General features: G+C 37.3%; 1 protein-coding gene across 1 annotated transcript; it reads right to left on the reverse strand.

The window, feature by feature from the left end:
* Positions 1–38: 38 nt before the first annotated feature.
* Positions 39–8,346, reverse strand: LOC128627773 (eukaryotic translation initiation factor 1A, X-chromosomal-like; the record flags this gene model as incomplete). The annotated part of the gene is made up of 4 exons (XM_053667354.1): positions 8,106–8,346; positions 3,764–3,847; positions 1,275–1,378; positions 39–223 (listed from the first exon to the last, which is right to left on the reverse strand). Coding segments are annotated over exons 1-4 (389 nt in total), but the record flags the coding sequence as incomplete, so codon positions are not given.
* Positions 8,347–18,424: the final 10,078 nt, after the last annotated feature.

The following is an 18,424-nucleotide window of genomic DNA, read 5'->3' on the forward strand; positions in this document are numbered from 1 at the left end:
GGGCACATGTGTGGGTTGCAGGCCAGGTCCCAGTAGGGGACACACAAGAGGTAACCATACACTGACATGTCTCTCCCTCTCTCCTTCCCTTCCCTGCTAAAGAGAAAAAACAAAATAAAAAAATTGACACATTGCACACAAGCATACAATGAAATGTTACTATAATTGTTACCTGATAGTCTCGCAGACCAATCAATATGATATCTGAGGTATTTATCCAAACCTATAAAAGAGAATTTATTTTATATTATACCCAAAATAAACACAAGTAATAACCTGCAGTGTTAAACCATTCCTCCTACAAAAGATACCTACTATGCACCTAGAGTAGAAAAAATATATTAAGGTTAAAGAAAAATCACAGTATATACTATACTATACTATACTATACTATAGCATTCTGTATGTTTGTGGGTATGTGTGTATGAAGATAGGGAAAAATGTCTACTTACACACAGATATAGTATATTAGGGAAGCCTGTATTATTAGGTAAGTTTGTCTCAAATTTTTAAATTTAGGATATTAAAATTTGTAAATTTTATTTCATCTACTTAAGGAAAGGAAACTTGTAAAATAATAATAATTTGTTATGGAAATTATAGATTTTTAATCATAAAACAGTATAATATATTATTGGTCAAAACATAAAAATTAGCCATCTATACACACAGACACTCAGTTACCAATCTACATAAATTCAGGTACTAAAACTTCCATTAGCTTGGAAAAGAATTGATCAGAACATAAAAAACTCTACATCATAAAATCAGAGATAAACACTTAACCAACATGGTTAATGAAACGGCCTAACTGTGATGAACTAAGCATATTATCTAATGCAATAAAATGTCCATAATATGCACAGCTGTTTCCCTCAAAGCAAAATTTAATCAAGGAACATGCACTATATTCATTTAGTAGTCTATTTGGTCTCCTTTAATCTAAAAACAATTCTTAGGCTTTTATCCCTTATTTTAAGGTATAATCTGTATTTAAGAATCAACTTTCTTAAAGAATTGCTTTGTACATTGTATCTGTGTTTCCTCAATACCATGTTCAGAGTAAATATTTCTGTCAGAAGGACAACTTCAATGAAGCACATAAGTCTTTGTCAATACTTCTATTATATAAGTTCCCATTAAAGATCTTGTTTTACACTGTCATATAGATCATTATTCTTAGAATCACCTTTGGAAATTCAGAAAAATTAAATACTCCACCCATATACATCTAAAGCACACCATTCCTTTAATAAATGTAAAGTAAAACCTACCTTTTTTCTCAGTTTTCCTCTGATATGACATAATCTCTTTACACCATCAAAGCACATTGCTTCTAATCGTCCATTTCCCAACATTTTGATTACCTGAGCATACTCTGAGGGCAGAAAAAAGTATGAGGTATTGTTCAATTTTTCTTAAGATGTTAACAACTGAAATTAGCACATAGTTGTTAATTTCATTTTTACTGTTGAGTTTAGGTATATATTTCTTAAGGAAAGGATTGATAAGCAAAAGGCTTAAGTATTTTACCCTACAGGAGAGCTCTTTAAGGGTGACATTCTAATTTTATCCAAGAAAATCAGAGAACTACACCAATAAGACGATTCCTATGGCCTCTTCCTACTATGCTCATTTACTTCCTCCTTTTCTTTTTAAAGTAAATAAAAGCCTGTAGAAATCAGTAATTTGTCACAAATGGCCTATTCATGACATTTTTTCAGTTCTTAGGAATATTTTAATGACCCACTTATTTTGAGTAAATCAGTCTGCTCCTGTCTTCATGATTGTACGCTCTACCTTTATACAACAAAGTGACTCATTCCAAAATATACAGGAGAACACTGGCTTATTAATCTCTCTCCTTTAGATACTAGCCCAATCTTGGCTCTCTTTTCCCTCAAAAACTTCAGTGACAAAAACAATAGGTTAATTATTAATATACTTTTGTTTACTTCAGAATAACTTTGGCAGTTCAGGTTCTTTAAAAAAAAGTTCATGATAAAATGCTAAGTGTTTAATTAAAGTATTTCCAAGTGTTCCCAAGAGGCCAGCCTCGTTTCACTCCCCGTAAAGAAGACAATACAATATGTGAGAATTAGATGGCATGGGGCAGTTTCTTTCTAGGTATAACTGGCAGAAGCAGGAGTGGGAATGAGAAAGGGAAACAGGTAATTACTGTAACATTTTCACACTACTAAAACTTGTTAGAACTAATCCCAAAGAAACTCTGGATAAATTCATCGTTACACTGAGAGATAAACTGTATATACATTGTGAGATTAGTACATGTCAGGAATCCCTTTTACCACAGGCAATGACTTGGCTTATTACTCAGCACTCTTTCAACAAGTGGGGGGAAAAAGAAAGAAAAAGTCAGCCCTGAAAACAAACTTTTAATGGAAGTGAGAAAGATGAAAGCTAAGTAACTGACTGTCTTTCACCAGAAAACATGTTTTATATAACTAACAAAAAATGTGGGGTCCTTCAAGCTCTATATGTATGGCATGAATAATCACACACTTTTATTATAAAGTGCTGGAAGATATCTGATGTAGACTGTACCACAGGTCAGCACTACCCGGGAGAACTTTCTCTGCAGATTATACATCTATATTAAATTATACGATAATCAATAGGTCAAATATTATTTTTAACTCACTTAAACAGCTACATGTGAGTACCAGCCATCTGGTACAAAGAACAGTACTAAAAAACAGTGTAATTTGAATGTGGAAAGTTTTACAGTAGTTCTGCTACTATTATAAGAAAAAGTCCTTCTTAGGAGATAATATGCTCAAGTATGTCAAATTGAAATCTGTTACCTACATGTAACCAGACATCTATAACTTTAAAAAAATTTAAAAATGTATACACAGGAGAAGAGAAGGAAATATTATATGTTAAAAATCATGCAGATTGAGCACGGGCCCGTGAACTAAAATATCACGGTTTGATTCCCCGCCAGGGCACATGCCTGGGTTGCAGGCCAGTTCCCAGCAGGGGCCAGTTCCCAGCAGGGGATGCACCAGAAGCAACCATACATTGATATTTCTCTCCTTCTCTCCTTCCCTTCCCTTCTAAAAAAAGATAAATAAATAAAATTTAAAAAAAAATTATGCAATCTGGGTAAAATATAAAGGCTTGTGTACTCATATACCAACTTTTCTACAAGTTTAACATTATTTTTTAACAAGGAAAAACCAAGTGCTCCAGTCAGTTTATTATCCTTGTTTTTGTCTCTTTGAATACACATACTTAATTCAGTATTAAGTTATTCGGTTACTTTACTACATTGCACACTAGTGGCACCAGAGAACTGAAGAATAAAAGTCCTTGCAAACATCCATGAACTACTATACAACATTATAGCATGAAATTTTTAATGATAACTTTCCAGGCTAAATTGGCTCAACTCTAAAATTCACTGTCATTTACACCATGCTCTTACACATACATCAATGAAATGTATAATTACAAAAATGCCACCAATTAATCTTCTAGTATCCAGTTGATTATTTAATAGACAAATTGTGGGTAAGGGTAAAGGATTACAAATGAGGAAAAGCAAAAGAGACACTGAAAGAACTACCTAGGATTTATAACTATCATCTCTTTCAGGTTAAAGATTAAAATTCATTTTAAAAGTTTATATATAGTGAATAACTGTAAAGTTATTAACTGTAAGTAACTGTAAATGTTAATAACTATAAAGTTATTAATATTAAATAACTTTAATGTTAATAACTCTAAAAACTCTTACCTTGTCCATCCTCTTTAAAGACCAGTTCTCTTTTTTCAGATTCATTCTCATTCTTACCTCTACGCCTATTTTTACCTCCTTTACCTGATTAAAAACGCAAATTAAAAAATCAAATTGAATAAGCTATATTTCAAATACTAAACTATGAAACATACTAGAATAAGACCCATAAACTTTATAAAGTCACTTAAAAATAAAGATATCATTTAAATAGCACTATAACATTAAAAGAGAATTCTAAATGAGATTTTAAACATTTACCTCATTTGGTTACTTGATTCAGTTACACTTTTAATGCCCTAAGAGTTTCCTTTTAGTCCTTTATCAGACCAAGATATATCAATCCATATCTTTCCTGACATTGCATTTGGATTTTTCTGACATAACAGTATGTCATATAAAAGCATGCAGAATAAAATTCCACCACCAGAGATTACTACCATCATTTTATAGTCTATGCTTTCCAAACACAAATAGAACTCTTTATAATCTCACCAATTTGTCCTAAATGTCTTTTAATGTCAATAACTCCACACTGAAATAGTTTAAAGTTTAGAGTGTACTTAATCCCTTACTCTATTTGTTTCATTGTTGTTAAATAATGTTGAATTGAATTTCACAAAGAAATTTCCAGATAATAAATTTACATACAATTTATGAATTAAATGTTATACACCTACTTCCTTAGGCTTTTAATGAGCCACACTAATTTATATCCCCATCAGCAAAGGAGGAATATTAACTACTCCTCTGCCATAACCATACCAAGCTAAAGATATAAAATAATACTTAACTGGATTTTTCAATGTTTCATTTTATAAAGTTTAACATATGAGAGTGGCATTAATTTTTTTTCATTCTGAGACGTTCTACTGAATATCAAGAAATGAGGTATTTCTCCATAGTATCTTATTTCTATTTCAGGAGCTAAACTGTCATTTCTAATAGGTGAAAGGGAAGCTATGAGTGGTAGTAATAGGGAACTTTGTGAAGAATATGAAGGCAGAAATCTATCTTCTGGAATGCACCTTCTGGGACAGTTCCTCCTGGAGCAGACTCACATTATTCTGTTGTTATTTGACAAGGGAAGTGAGCCTTCTCAACTTCTTTAGGTACATCAAAATTGATTTCCTAAAAGGAAAATGTGTTCTATATCTCAAGCCACTAATCATGCCAGTTTCAGTAGGATAAGATTCATTACCTGCTTTGGTTTCTGAATTATATATTAACAAAGTTTGGCATTTTTCTCAAATGAATAAACCAAAAAGAGTTCATTCATTTGTAAATGGGTAGCAATTTAAAAATCATATATATAGTAGTACCATTAAAGTGTAGTAGTATTTTACCCCAAACGCTCTTCATGAATGAGCTAGAGAAGATGCTCTTTTTCCTGAATGGAAGAAGGGTGTCTAAAACTTCTAAAGGTAACAAGATGAATGAGAATGAGCCCATACCAGTCAGTATTCAATATGTGGCATAATGTAATTTATATCCTTACTTGGGTACCTGTCACTAATACAATGATCATGAGGCTTTCATATTTTCTTTCTTTTTCTCTGACTTTTTAATTGATTTTTAGAGTTAAGCAAGGAAAGGGAGGGAGGGACTGAGTAAGAGGAGGAGGAGAGGAAAGACACAAGGAGGCCGGGAGAGAGAGAAACAGATATTGATTTGTTTTTCCACTTCATTATGCATTCACTGGTTGCTTCTTATATGTGCACCCCTAGCCAGGGATCTAAGCTGTAATTTTCGGCCTTTGGGAATGACGCTCTAAGCAACTAAGCTACCAGCCAGGGCTAAAATTAAAAAAAAAACAAGAAACAAAAAACATTGCTGTTTTTTGTTTATATTAGTAAACCTCATTTTATGAAACTTAGGACTTCTAAAAAGAACCCTTTCCACAGTAGCATCATTTACAATAGGCAAATTGTAAATGTAGAAATAGCCTAAGTGTCCATCAGTAAATGAGTGAATCAAAAAAGTAGGATACATTTACATGATGGAATACTATGTATCAGAAGAAAGAATGAGTTCCTACCCTTTGCAACAGCATGGATGGAACTAGAGAGCATTATGCCAAGTAAAATAAACCAGAAGGAGAAAGACAAATACCATATGATTTTCCATACAAGTAAAAACTAATCAACAAAATAAACAATCAAGCCAAATATAACCAGAGACAATGAAATAAAGAACAAACTGACAGTCACTGTCAGTGGAGAGGAAGGGACCAGCAAAGGATCACAAATAGAGGAGTCATGAACATGGACAATGGGGGGCGGGGAACTGACTGGGAGTGAATGGGAATTGGGGTAAGGGATAGCAATGAGGAAAAAGGTGGGACAACTGTAATTGAACAACAATGAAAACAATTTTTTAATTGTATCTGGAGAACAAAAAGAACTCTTTGAAATAAGTAACCTAGGAAAAAACAGGCTAGTATTACATACAACTGAAAACATAAAATTCAAGGTAATTATCTCCAGAAAAAGAGGAAGAGAGATTTGAGAGAGGTACACAGGAGGCTTTCAATAAATCTGTTTGTTGAAATTTTTAAGTTCAGAAAAGTAATTTCTTCTCAAATTTATTACTGTATTTATACTTTTTGGTGTGCCTCAAATGTAAAAATAATTTGTTTTCAATTCACTTGAATTAGCCATAGTGTAACCAAGCCATTATTGTCATATAACAGAACCCACTTTAAAATCTCTTTTGAAAAAATAAGGTTGGAACTGATATATTTCAATATTTTACCTCGCCCTTGTTTCTAAAAGTGAAGTAAACCAAAATTATAATCTTTCTTAAACAAGTCAGGAGGTATTTTCTGATGGGATCTTTCTTAGGAATTTAGTTTCAAAGTCCTACAGAAATAAGAGATAATTTTATTTATGTAAAGATGTAGTGTGCACAGGAAGATAACATGAACAAACTTGATTCAACACCTATTAAGTGTCAAGTTGCAGTAGTACAATGTCCACAAAACAGGACCACTGCTTTTAGAGTACACAGTTAAATAAGCTGCATATTTGAAAATCTCATCACTACAAATAAGGGTGAGAATAACATACTTTTTAAATTGATCTATTTATCATCTATTAGTCTATCATGAATTACACATGTTAGAAAGCTAAAAACTTTCATAACATATACTAAGAAAGACACTGTCAGTCTCTCCCAGAGTAATTAGCGGAGTAAAATCGGTAACACAAAAAGAATCTAGGCAATTGTTTTTGAGGACCCAGACAGCACTGCCCCAATAGGAGAGGAATGGAATACACAGCAACAGCTACAAAAGGAAACAAAGTATAATCCTGGGCCATGGCTGTGTAGTTCAGTGGATTGAGTGCAGGCCTGCAAACCAAACAACCGTGGTCAGGGCACCTTCCTGGGTTGCAGCCAGTTCCCAGCAGGGGACCCAGAAGAGGTAATCATACATTGATATTTCTCTCCCACCCTCCTTCTCTTCCCCTGTAATGATAAATAAATAAATCTTTAAAAGAAAAAAAAGTATAATACTAGGAGCCACATATTAAATAGAAGAATATATAGGTAGGTCTGTGTCCAAAAAATGAATTATCAAAGAGTTACTGTGGGCTGTGAAATGGTCCTATTCTGTAATTTTTAAAAAGTTCCTGTTTGTAGCTATCTTTTTTGTTGGAAGACATTTTAAGGGCGGTTACAATGTCAGAACATGTGTTGTCTATAAAAATTAGTGTTTTTTTTTGTATACGTGATTGGGCAAGTTTCATGCTTTACATAGGCTAGGCATTCAATTTAAATTCCAAGTAAATGTGTTCACAATTATACTTTGCGAACGGTTTGCCTTAGAATAAAGGCAGGTATAAATGACAACGATACAGCTGGAAAAGAAAGCTGAAAACTTCTAAATATGTAACACGTCTTTTTGAAAATAGTTAAGTTCTGTGAAAGGGTGGCAGAAACTAAAACGCCACAGATTTACATATGCAAGACGAAATCTCGTACTGTTAGCAAAGGAGAGAGAATATCGTCAACAATTATTAATCGCCCGTAAGTAAAAGAATAAAGTAGGTGTTATCCTTGAGAGCTAAGAATTGATTCAGGTCAACCTGCGGAAGGACCAAAGGACCTGGTTCCCCATTAGTCACTATCGCACCGCAGGAGGCCCTATAAAAATGGCGTCGGCTTTTGTGATCAAGGGGAATGTAGGATCCTCCTTTCCCAAGACCAAAACGACTGGATCGCCCAGCAACGGCCACGATCTCCTTTCGGCGATCAGGAGGGAAGATAGGTAAACTCTGTTTGTTCTCCAATCAGGATGGATGGCACTGGGTTGAAAAAAACGGTCGTTACACTGAATTACCTTTATTCTTAGGCATGACGACGCCGACTGTTTCGGGGCGTTTCTGGCTCTTATCCCGTTCTTTATACTGAACAACGACTCCTGCTAGGAGCTCGGCAGGCCAAACGGTTGATGTTGTGTTCTAAGTAGATGCGTATTCCACCACGCTTCTTCTTAAGCAAATGGCGTCGCGGCTGCTGCTGTCGCAGCCGTAGGCGTACGTAGTTCCTTTGTGCTCCCACCCGGAACTGCCCCCAGTTCTGACATCCTTTCCGTCCCTATCTTCTGGCGTGTACTACGCTTGCGTACCAGATGACTGACACCTGTTAGAGCAAGAGGAACTCCAACAAGGAAATGAGGTGGAGAGCGTTAAGACAAAGTACTAGACAGGAGGGGAACTACTGAAAAAATAAAAGAGAGAGTGCAGTAGCCTATGTGTAACTTTCAGGGCCTACTTACGCACGAATTCATATCGTAGATGCTGCCTACACTTTCTCTAGATTTTTGAAGGGGAAATAAGGGTACACATTAAACACGGATAGTACTAATTGTATAGCTACATAAATGTTTTGTGTTTTTTTTTTTTTACTTTTTTATTTTTAGAGGGGAAGGGAAGGAGACAAGGAGAGAAACATCAATGTGTGCTTGTCTCTCATCAGTCCCCTGCTGGGAACAGGACTGCAACCCAGGCATATGCCCTGACTGGGAATCCAACCATGATCCTGTGGTTTGCATGCAAGCACTCAATCCACTGAGCTACACCAACCAGGTACATGAACGTTTTTAATTCTTTTATTTATACTTATGTGTTAAAAGTACAACTCTACAAATACTAATGTTATCCATATGCAAAATAATACCCTATGCAAAATAGTATTCTAAGGTATTTAGAATAAGGTACTTTTTCTAAATATTAATAAATGCATAATTGAAGTGAAAAATTAAAATGTCATGGCTGGTGTAGCTTGGTAGATTGAGCACACACTTCAAAACAAAGGGTTGCCACTTTGTATCCCAATCACGTCACCTGCCTCAGTTATAGGCCAGATCCCCAGTATGAGGCCCATGAGAACAAGCAACTGAACACTGATATCTCTCTCCTTCTCTTCCCCCTCTCTAAAAATGAATAGACAAAATCTTCAAAAAATAAAAATGAAAATGAAAGATTTTTTTCCCTGAAAGTCTGGGCCAAAAACGTGGGTACACATTATACACAGGACCACATTTTACATGGCAAATATGATAACACCACTGGTGATTGAATCCAGTGGTATTCTCTACTTTGTAACAGTCCTGTGTTACAGTTTATAAGTTACTGATTCATTACCTCTAATGTTTTACCTAAATTTTACTCAGCCTTTTGCATGCTCAGCTACCTTCACTTGCTGGAAAAGAACAAGATGCCCTATGTGTGAAACGGATGTTACTACTTTTCTTCTTTACTTTCATTTTCTTTTTATTTTTTTATTTGAATTTTTAATACAGTTTTTTGTCTTTTACTCCCATCCAAGCCCACCCACCCAGCACTTCTTGCTCCCTGCCATTTCCGCCCCCCCCCCAGTTTTTATCCATGTATCCTTTATACTTCTTCCTGTAAACCCTTCCCTTTTTCCCCTGAAACTCCCTCCCCTCTTCTCTAGTCCCTGTCAGCCTGTTCTGTATTTCAGTGTCTTTGGTTATATTTTGCTTGCTTGTTTGTTTTGTTGTTTAGGATCCTGTTAAATGAGAGATCATACTGTATTTGTGTTTCAACACCTGGCTTATTTCACTCAGTATAATACTTTCCAGTTCCATCCATGCTGTGGCAAAAAAATAGGAGCTCCATCTTTCTCTCTGCTGCATAGAATTCCATTGCATGAATGTGCCATAGTTTTTGGATCCATTTATTTAGTGATGGGCACCTAGGTTGCTTCCAGCAACTGGCTATTGTAAATTGTGCTGCTATGATCACTGGGGTACATAGGTTCTTTTGAATTGGTGTTTCATTGTTCTTAGGATATAATCCTACCAGTGGAATTGCTGGGTCAAAAGAAGGATCTATTTTTATTTTTCTGAGAAAATTCCATACTGTTTTCCATAGTGGTTGTACCAGTCTGCAATCCCACCAACAGTGCACTAGGGTCCCCCTTTCTTCACAATCTCTCCAACATTTGTTGTTTGTTGCTTTGTTTATGATGGTCATTCTGACTGGTGTGCACTGATATCTCATTGTAGTTTTAATTTGCATTTCTGATAGCTAGCGATATTGAGCATCTCTTCATGTGTCTCTGGATCCTCTATAAGTCCCCTTTGGAAAAGTCTCTGTTCAGGTCCTTTTCCCATTTTCTTAATTGGGTTGCTTGTCTTCTTAGAGTGGAGTCGTGTAAGTTCTTTATATATTTTGGAGATTTAAACCCTTGTCTGAGGTATAATTAGCAAATATGTTTTTCCATACAGTTGGTTGTCTTGCTAATTTAATACTGTTTCCTTTAGCCACATAGAAGCTTTTAATTTTGATGATATCCCATTTGTTTATTCTTTCCTTTATGTCCCTTGCTCTAGGGAACATATCTGTAAAAATATTGCTGTGTGAAATACCTGAGATTTTCCTGCTTATGTTCTCCTCTGCAACTTTAATGGTGTCATGGCTTATATTTAAGTCTTTTACCCACCTTGAATTTATGCTTGTGGATGGTGTAAATGGGTTTCATTCTATTACATGTAGCTGTCCAGTTCTCCCAACACTATTTGTTGAAGAGGCTATTTTTACTCTATGTTTTGTTGCTGCCCCCTTTGTCAAATATTAATTGACTGTAGAGACTTGGGTTTATTTCTGGGCTCTCTGTTCTGTTCCATTGGTCTATGTGCCTGTTTTTATGCCAGTACCAGGCTGTTTTGATTACAGTGGCCTTGTAATACAGTTTGGTATTGTGATATCTCCTACTTTTCTCTTCTTTCTCAAAATTGCAGCTGCTATTTGGGGTCATTTATGGTTCCATATAAATTTTTTAAGTGTTTCTTGTTCTAGGTATGTGAAATATGCCATTGGTACTTTACTACATATTGCATTGAATCTGTAAATTACTTTGGGTAGTATGGACATTTTGATAATATTAAGTCTTCTGATCCACAAACAGTATATGTTTCCATTTGTTTGTATCTTCCTTGATCTCTTTCTTCAGTGTTAAGTACTTTTATGAGGACAGTTCTTTTACCTCCTTAGTTAGATTTATTCCTAAGTATTTTATTTTTCTTTTTGCTATATTGAATAATATTTTTCTTGATTTCTGCTTCTGTTGTTTCATTGTTGATATACAAAAAATGCCTTTGGTTTCTGGATACGGACTTTGTATCCTGCTGTTTTGCCAAATTCATTTCTTAGTTTGAGCAGTGGGTTTCCTATGTACACTATCATGTCATCTGCAAACCATGGATGCCTTTTATTTCCATTTCTTGTCTGATCAAGAAAAGGAAATTGGCTAAAACTTTCAATAGTATGTTGAATACAAATGGTGAAAATGGACAACCTTGTCTTGTTCCTGATCTTAGTGGAAAAGATTTCAGTTTTTTCCCATTGAGTATGATGTTGGCTATAGGTCTCTCATATATAGCCTTTAGTATGCTGAGGAATGCTCCCTCTATTCCCACTTTGGTGAGTGTTTTTATTATAAATGGGTGCTATATCTTCTCAGATGCTTATTCCCTATCTATTGATATGAGCATGTGGTTTTTGTCTTTGCTTTTGTTTATATGATGTATTACATTTACTGATTTGCAAATTGTAACTTCCCTGCATCCCTGGCATGAATCCCACTTGGTCATGGTGTATGATCTCTTTAATGTATTGTTGGATGTAGCTTACCACTATTTTGTCAAGGATTTTAGTGTCTATTGGCCTGAAGTTTTCTTTCTTTGTTGTGTCTTTATCTGTTTTTGGATTAGGATGATGTTGGCTTGTAACATCATCCTATCCAAACGAAATGAGTTCCAGTTGTTGTATTCAGTTCAAAAGTTATATTCTTCTATGTCGTTTTTCATGTTGATATAATTTTCAAGATATAACCTCTTTTTTACTGTAAAAAGAATTTAGGAGTTTTCCATCATTTTGAATTTTTTTGAATAATTCAAAAAATATGAGGGATAGTGATTACGTCTTCTTTAAATATTTTGTAGAATTCTCCTGCTAAACCATCTGGTCCACGGCTTTTGTGTATTGGGAGTTTTTTGATTTCTTCTGCTGTTACTGGTCTGTTTTGGCTTTCTGCTTCTTCTTCATTGAGTTTTGGAAGATTATATTTTTCTAGAAATTTGTCCATTTCACCTAGGCTTTCAAATTTCTTGGCATACAATTTTTCACAAATTTTTTATAATCTTTTGTATTTCTGTGGTGTCAGTTGTAATCTCTCCTCTTTCATTTCTGATTGTGTTTATTTGTGTCCTCTCTCTTTTTTTCTATATGAGCCTGCTTAACAGCTTGTTGATTTTGTTTATTTTTTCAACGAATAAGCACCTGGATTCATTGATCTTTAGAATTGTGCTTTCGATTTCTATGTCATTTAATTCTGCTCTGATCTTGGTGATTTCTTTCCTTCTACTTGCTCTGGGTTGTGTTTGTTGTTGCACCTTGAGATCTTCTAGGAATAAGGTTAGGTTGTTTGTTTGAAATGTTTTTATTTTTTTCAGGTAGGCCTGTATTGCTATGAACTTCCCCCTCAGGACTGCCTTCACTGTGTCACATAAGTTTTGGATTGTTGCGAGTTTATTTTCATTTGCTTTCAGAATCTTTTGATTTCTTCTTTGATCTCATTCTTGACCCATTCGTTGTTTAAGAGCATGCTAATCAGTCTCCATGAGTTTGAGCGTTTGGGGTTTCTTTCCTTCAGGTTGGTTTCTAGTTGCAGTCTCTTGGGGTCAGAGAAAATGCTTGAAATGACTTCAGTATTCTTGAATTTGTTGAGGCTTGTCTTATCACGTGGTCTATTTTTGTGTCCTATCATGTGTCCTATCACGTGGTCCATTGTTGAAATGTTCCCTATGCATTTGAAAAGAATGTGTATTTAGCTTCTTTGGGATGAAGGGATATATATCTATATATCTATATATCTATATATATATATCTGATATATATATATAACTGATATATATATATAACTGATATATCAGTTAAGTCCATTTCATCTAGGGCTTTGTTCAATGCCGCATTATCTTTGCTGATATTTTGTCTGGAAGATCTGTCCATTTTTTTTTTGAAGTGGGGTGTTAAAATCCCCTACTGTAATTGTGTTGCTGTCAGTATCTTTCTTGAAGTCCTCTAAGATTTTATTTTTGTATTTGGGTGCTCCTATATTGGGTGCATATATGTTTACAATGTTTATGTCTTCTTGGTGGATTCTTCCCTTGAGTATTATGAAGTGACCTTCTGGGACTCTCTATATGGCCTTTTTTTTTCTAGAAGTCTATTCTGTCTAGTAGGAGTATTGCTACCCTGGCTTTATTTCCCTCTCCTCTTGCTTGGAAAATTTGTTTCCATCCCTTCACTTTCAGTCTGTGTAGGTCTTTTGTCCTGAGGTGGGTCTCTTGTAGGCAGCAAATGTGTGGACCATGCTTTCTTATCCATTCAGCTATTGTATGTCTTTTGATTGGAGCAGTTATTCCACTTACATTTAAGGTTATTATTGATAGGTACCTATTCATTGCCAGTTTCATACCTGTGTTCCTCCCTCTCTCTCTCTCTCTTTTCCTTCCTTTCCTTAAAGCAGACCCTTTAGCATCACTTGCAGAGCTGGTTTGCTGGAGGTGTATTCTTTTAGACTTCTTTTGTCTTGGAAGTCTTTATTTGGCCTTCTATCTTGATTGACATCCTTGCTGGGTAGAGTAGTCTCAGTTGCAGGCCTCTGGTTCTCATTGCTGGGACTATTGCTTGACATTCCCTTTTGGCTTGGAGCATTTCCATTGAGAAAGCCGCTGCTAGTCTTTTCGGGGCTCCCTTGTACGTTAGTTCCTGTTTCTCCCTTGTTGCCTTTAAGATGCTCTCTTTGTCTTGGAATTTTGCTGATTTCATTACAATGTGCATTGCTGTGAGCCTCTTTGGGTTCCTCCTGATTGGGACTCTCTGTGTTTCCTGGATTTGTGTGACTTTTTCTCTCATCCAATTATGGAAGTTTTTCATCATTACTTTTTCAAACAGGTTTTCTATCCCTTGCTCTTCTTTTCTCCTTCTGGTTTCCCCATTACACAGATACTGTTACATTTCATGTTGTCCTGCAGCTCTCTCTCAACACCTCTTTGTTCTTTCTGAATCTCTTTTCCTTTTCTTGCTCTTTCTGGGTGTTTTTTCTTTCTACGTTGTCCTCAAACCTGCGGATTCAGTCCTCTGCTTCACATAGTCTGCTTTTGATTCCTTCCACTGTCTTCTTCAGTTCAGAAGTTTTATTCTTCATTTCCTCTTGGTCCTTGTTGATAGTTTCTATTTCCTTTTTCATGTTGGGATAATTTGCAGTGAGTTCACTGTAGTTTCCCTGTAGTTTTTGGTAATCTCTGTGAGTCCCTGGAGCATCCTGATAACCATTGCTTTGAACTCAATAACTGACAGTCGACTTGCCTCTTTGTCATTTCTCATTCTTTCTGGGGTTTCTGCCTTTCCTTTCAGTTGGGGTTTCTTTGTCTTCCCATTGTTGGTGAGACTGTTTTTGTTAGCCTCTGGTTCTTTAATTGATCTTTTCTGACTCCCTGGGTTTGTGGTGTGAACTTCTATGGTGGGAAACTCGTGAGATTCAGTCGTGCAGCTCCTTGATATACTGAACTCACTGCTCTTGGGATGTTGTTTATGTTGACTCTCTGGATGTATTTAGTTTTGATTGTTTTGGGGTGTTTCTTTGGTGGGTCTTTCCCTCCAGCTGGCTAACTGAGGGTCACTCCACCCACCACAGCTTGTGCAGGTGTGCACCACCTTGTGTTGAAGGTGGTTCTTCTGTCTGTCTGGGGTTTTGAGGCTTCTCTCTCGTTATTTTTCAGTTGTTTGTTCTCGGTAATTTCTCCACCATTTACTTGTAATTCCAGACTGGTCCTGAGTGAGTGGTTTCCACTCAATCCCTCACTTTCTTCTGTTATTATTTGTTTGTGATTCCATCGTTGGTGTGTTCTCACTTCCAGCAGGTGAACCCTTGTTCATAGTTCCCACCTACCCATTTATGTGATCAGTTGGAGGGGGAAGGCAAAATGGATTATGATAGCGGGAGTGTATTGTATTGTATTGTATTGTATTGTATTGTATTGTATTGTATTTAAAATGCCAACCTGTAGAGAAGACATAGGAAGTCCTTTGAATAAGTATAGTGTTAACCATGATATTTCACCCAACTAGCCACTTTTTATAAAGGGTGGAAAAAAGATAAAACTCTTGTTGAAGGAGGGAGGATTGTGAGTTGAATGCAGAAAGCAGTGAGCATGTTGGAAATCAGATTATGAGATATAATGAGAGTATAGGGTAGAAAATAGGTGTGGTGTGCAAGAGAATAGAGTTAGCTACAACAGTAATAAAGTTCCCAATGTGAGGGAAATAGGATAAGATCGCGGAGGGGTCCTGTGTAGTATTTACAATTGTTGGAACAACAATTATTTACATTCATGTAGAACAATCACTTAACAGAATCTATGTAATCTTATAGGGAGCCCACGACCTGGAGTAGCGTGTTATTGGAACACAAGAGAAGTAAGAAGGAAAAATAAAAATACACTATGAAAGAGAGAACAGGGAAAACCAGTCAAACAATTCAGTTAAACAAACAAAACGAAGAAAACCAAACAGAGAGAAGAGAAATAAAAACAATACTAATGAAAGAAGTAAAAATAATGAAATGATCATGATCATATGATGATAATAATAAATACAAATAAACAATCACTTACAAGCTCTTCACTTTGGTCTCCGGGATTGCAAAGTGAAATTTTTCTCAGTTTCTCAGTTGTTGAAATTAGCCTTATGATCCCTCTTTGGGTCTGACTATGGTCTTTTCACAACTCCCGATCTTAATATCTCACTTGGGAGGGGAAAAAAAAAAGAAACAAAAAGCCTCCTGCTGACCTTAAAACCCACCAAGTGAGTTCTGCTTTTCTTCCTTGATGCTGCAGGCTGAGGGGGGTTGGTTTCTTTTCCTCCCTTCCCACGGTTTTATGAGATTGGAGGCAGATCCGGGCTGCAATCTTCACAGTTGCCCAGCCTCCAGTTCAGGTCCTCTGTTCACTGCCAGGCCCGCACTGCCCTTCTGCGCCAGGCTGACACCTTCAATGCACCTGCTGTGCCATCCTTGAGGTGCACTAATTAGGGGCAATTCACATACCACATTTCTCGCTCTGCTCTTTCGTCTTAGGTGCTAGGCACTTTCAAAGTCTCTTCAGTGTAGTTCAGCTCCCCCACTGAGTTAACTCTTTCTGGGGACTGCTGATCCCTGAGCACTGCTCTTCTCTTCTGCAGGGGCATCTCCTCCTTCCTCTTCCTGAGCCAGTCTGGCCATGCGAGGGTGGAGGAGGGCACCCCAGTGGCTGCAGTGGTGGGAGAGGGTACAGCCTCATCAGTGGTGGGTGGAGATCCGGCGCTGTTGTGGTTGCAAACGTGGATGCGCCCTAGTGGTGGTGGGCAGGATAGCATCCTGGCCTTGTCCACTGAAGGGTGGGACTGAGGCGGTGGGGGTTGCTGCTGCAGAGAGAGTTGGGGGAGAGGTTCTTCTTCTTCTTCTTCTTTTTCGAATTAATTCTTTTTCTTTCTTTCTTTCTCTCTTTCTCTCCCCCCCCTCTATTTATTTATGTATTTATTTTTATTGTTGTTCAAGCACAGTTTTCTGTCTTTTACTCCCATCCCAGCCCACCCTACCAGCCTCCCCACCTCCCTCCCATTTCCACCCCCCACCCTAGTTGTTGTCCATGTGTCCTTTATACTTGTCCCTGCAAACCCTTCCCCTTTCCCCACTCCCCTCTGGTCACTGTCCCCTTGTTCTCTGTTTCAGTGTCTTTGTTTTTATTCTGCTTGCTTGTCTGTTTTGTTGTTTACCTTCCTGTTAAAGGTGAGATCATATGGTATTTGTCTTTCACCACCTGTCTTATTTCATTCAGCATAATGCTTTCCAGTTCCGTCCATGCTGTTGCAAAGGGTAGTAGCTCCTTCTTTCTCTCTGCTGCGTAGAATTCCATTGTGTATATGTACCACAATTTTTTGATCCATTCATTTACTGATGGGCACCTAGGTTGCTTCCACCTCTTGGCTATTGTAAATTGTGCTGCTATGAACATTGGGGTGCATAGATTCTTTTGGATTGGTGTTTCAGGGTTCTTAGGATATAAGCCTAGCAGTGGAATTGCTGGGTCAAAAGGCAGGTCGATTTTTATTTTTCTGAGAAAATTCCATACTGTTTTCCATAGTGGTTGTACCACCAGTCTGCTTCTTATTCAAACAAAACCCTCCTGTTCAGGCCTGACACTCTTAACAGGCACCCAGCCTCTCACACAGCCAAACTTTCCAGCTAGTCCAGAGCCTCTCCTGGTCAGCGTCCATCATGGCCCAACTTTTCTTCCTTCCTCAGGCATCACTCCCCTTTCCAATTTCTTTGGTAATGACCCTCCTGGCATCCACAGTCTCTGCAGGTTATGGCCCTGTGTGTTTGTCACTTTGTCCTTCTTTCTTCTCAGTAACTTCAAACATCCAGGTCCATCCTGGTGCTGCTCTAGCCTCCCTGCTTGGCAGGGAAGGGAGTGATTGATGTGGCTTTCTTCCAAGACACCTGAAGCAGGCCCAGCAGGCACCGAGCCTGGGGCTGAAGCAGCCCTGGTCCTGGCGCTGGTCCCAGGGAACTTACTGTCACAAAGCAATCTCCTTACCATCTGTTTTTCAATGTCCTCTACAGTTTTGGCCTCCAACCTTCTTCATATATGCTGTTACTGTTGGCTGTTCACTCTGCTCCTCAGAAGATTGGCTATGTGTGCCACCTGTGCTCAGGGCAAAGTGGACTCAGCTCCCATCTGCCTCGCTGCCATCTTCAGTGTGTCGGGAAGGAGTCTTGTAACTGGTTACTTTGGAACTGTTCTACTTTCTTTCTTCTCTTATTAGCTTCTTTTTAACCCACAGTTCTCTAGTTCCTAGAACTTGTTCCCTCAGCTTTCTAGTTCCTGGAACTATACTGCCCCTGACCGATTACTTGGGTGCTGTCCTACCTTATTCTGTTTGTTCTCATATCCTGTTTTGCTGGCTCAGGTGTTATGCAAGGTCAGACCAGACCGTCACAAAGGAGAAAGACAAAGAGAGAATCTTAAAAGAAGTAAGAGAAATACAGTTATCTACAAGGGAACTCCCATATGGTTATCAGCTGATT

Source organism: Artibeus jamaicensis, unplaced genomic scaffold (assembly GCF_021234435.1).
Source record: "Artibeus jamaicensis isolate MK-2021 breed Jamaican fruit bat unplaced genomic scaffold, CSHL_Jam_final contig_1357, whole genome shotgun sequence".
NCBI classification, from domain to species: Eukaryota; Metazoa; Chordata; class Mammalia; order Chiroptera; family Phyllostomidae; genus Artibeus; species Artibeus jamaicensis.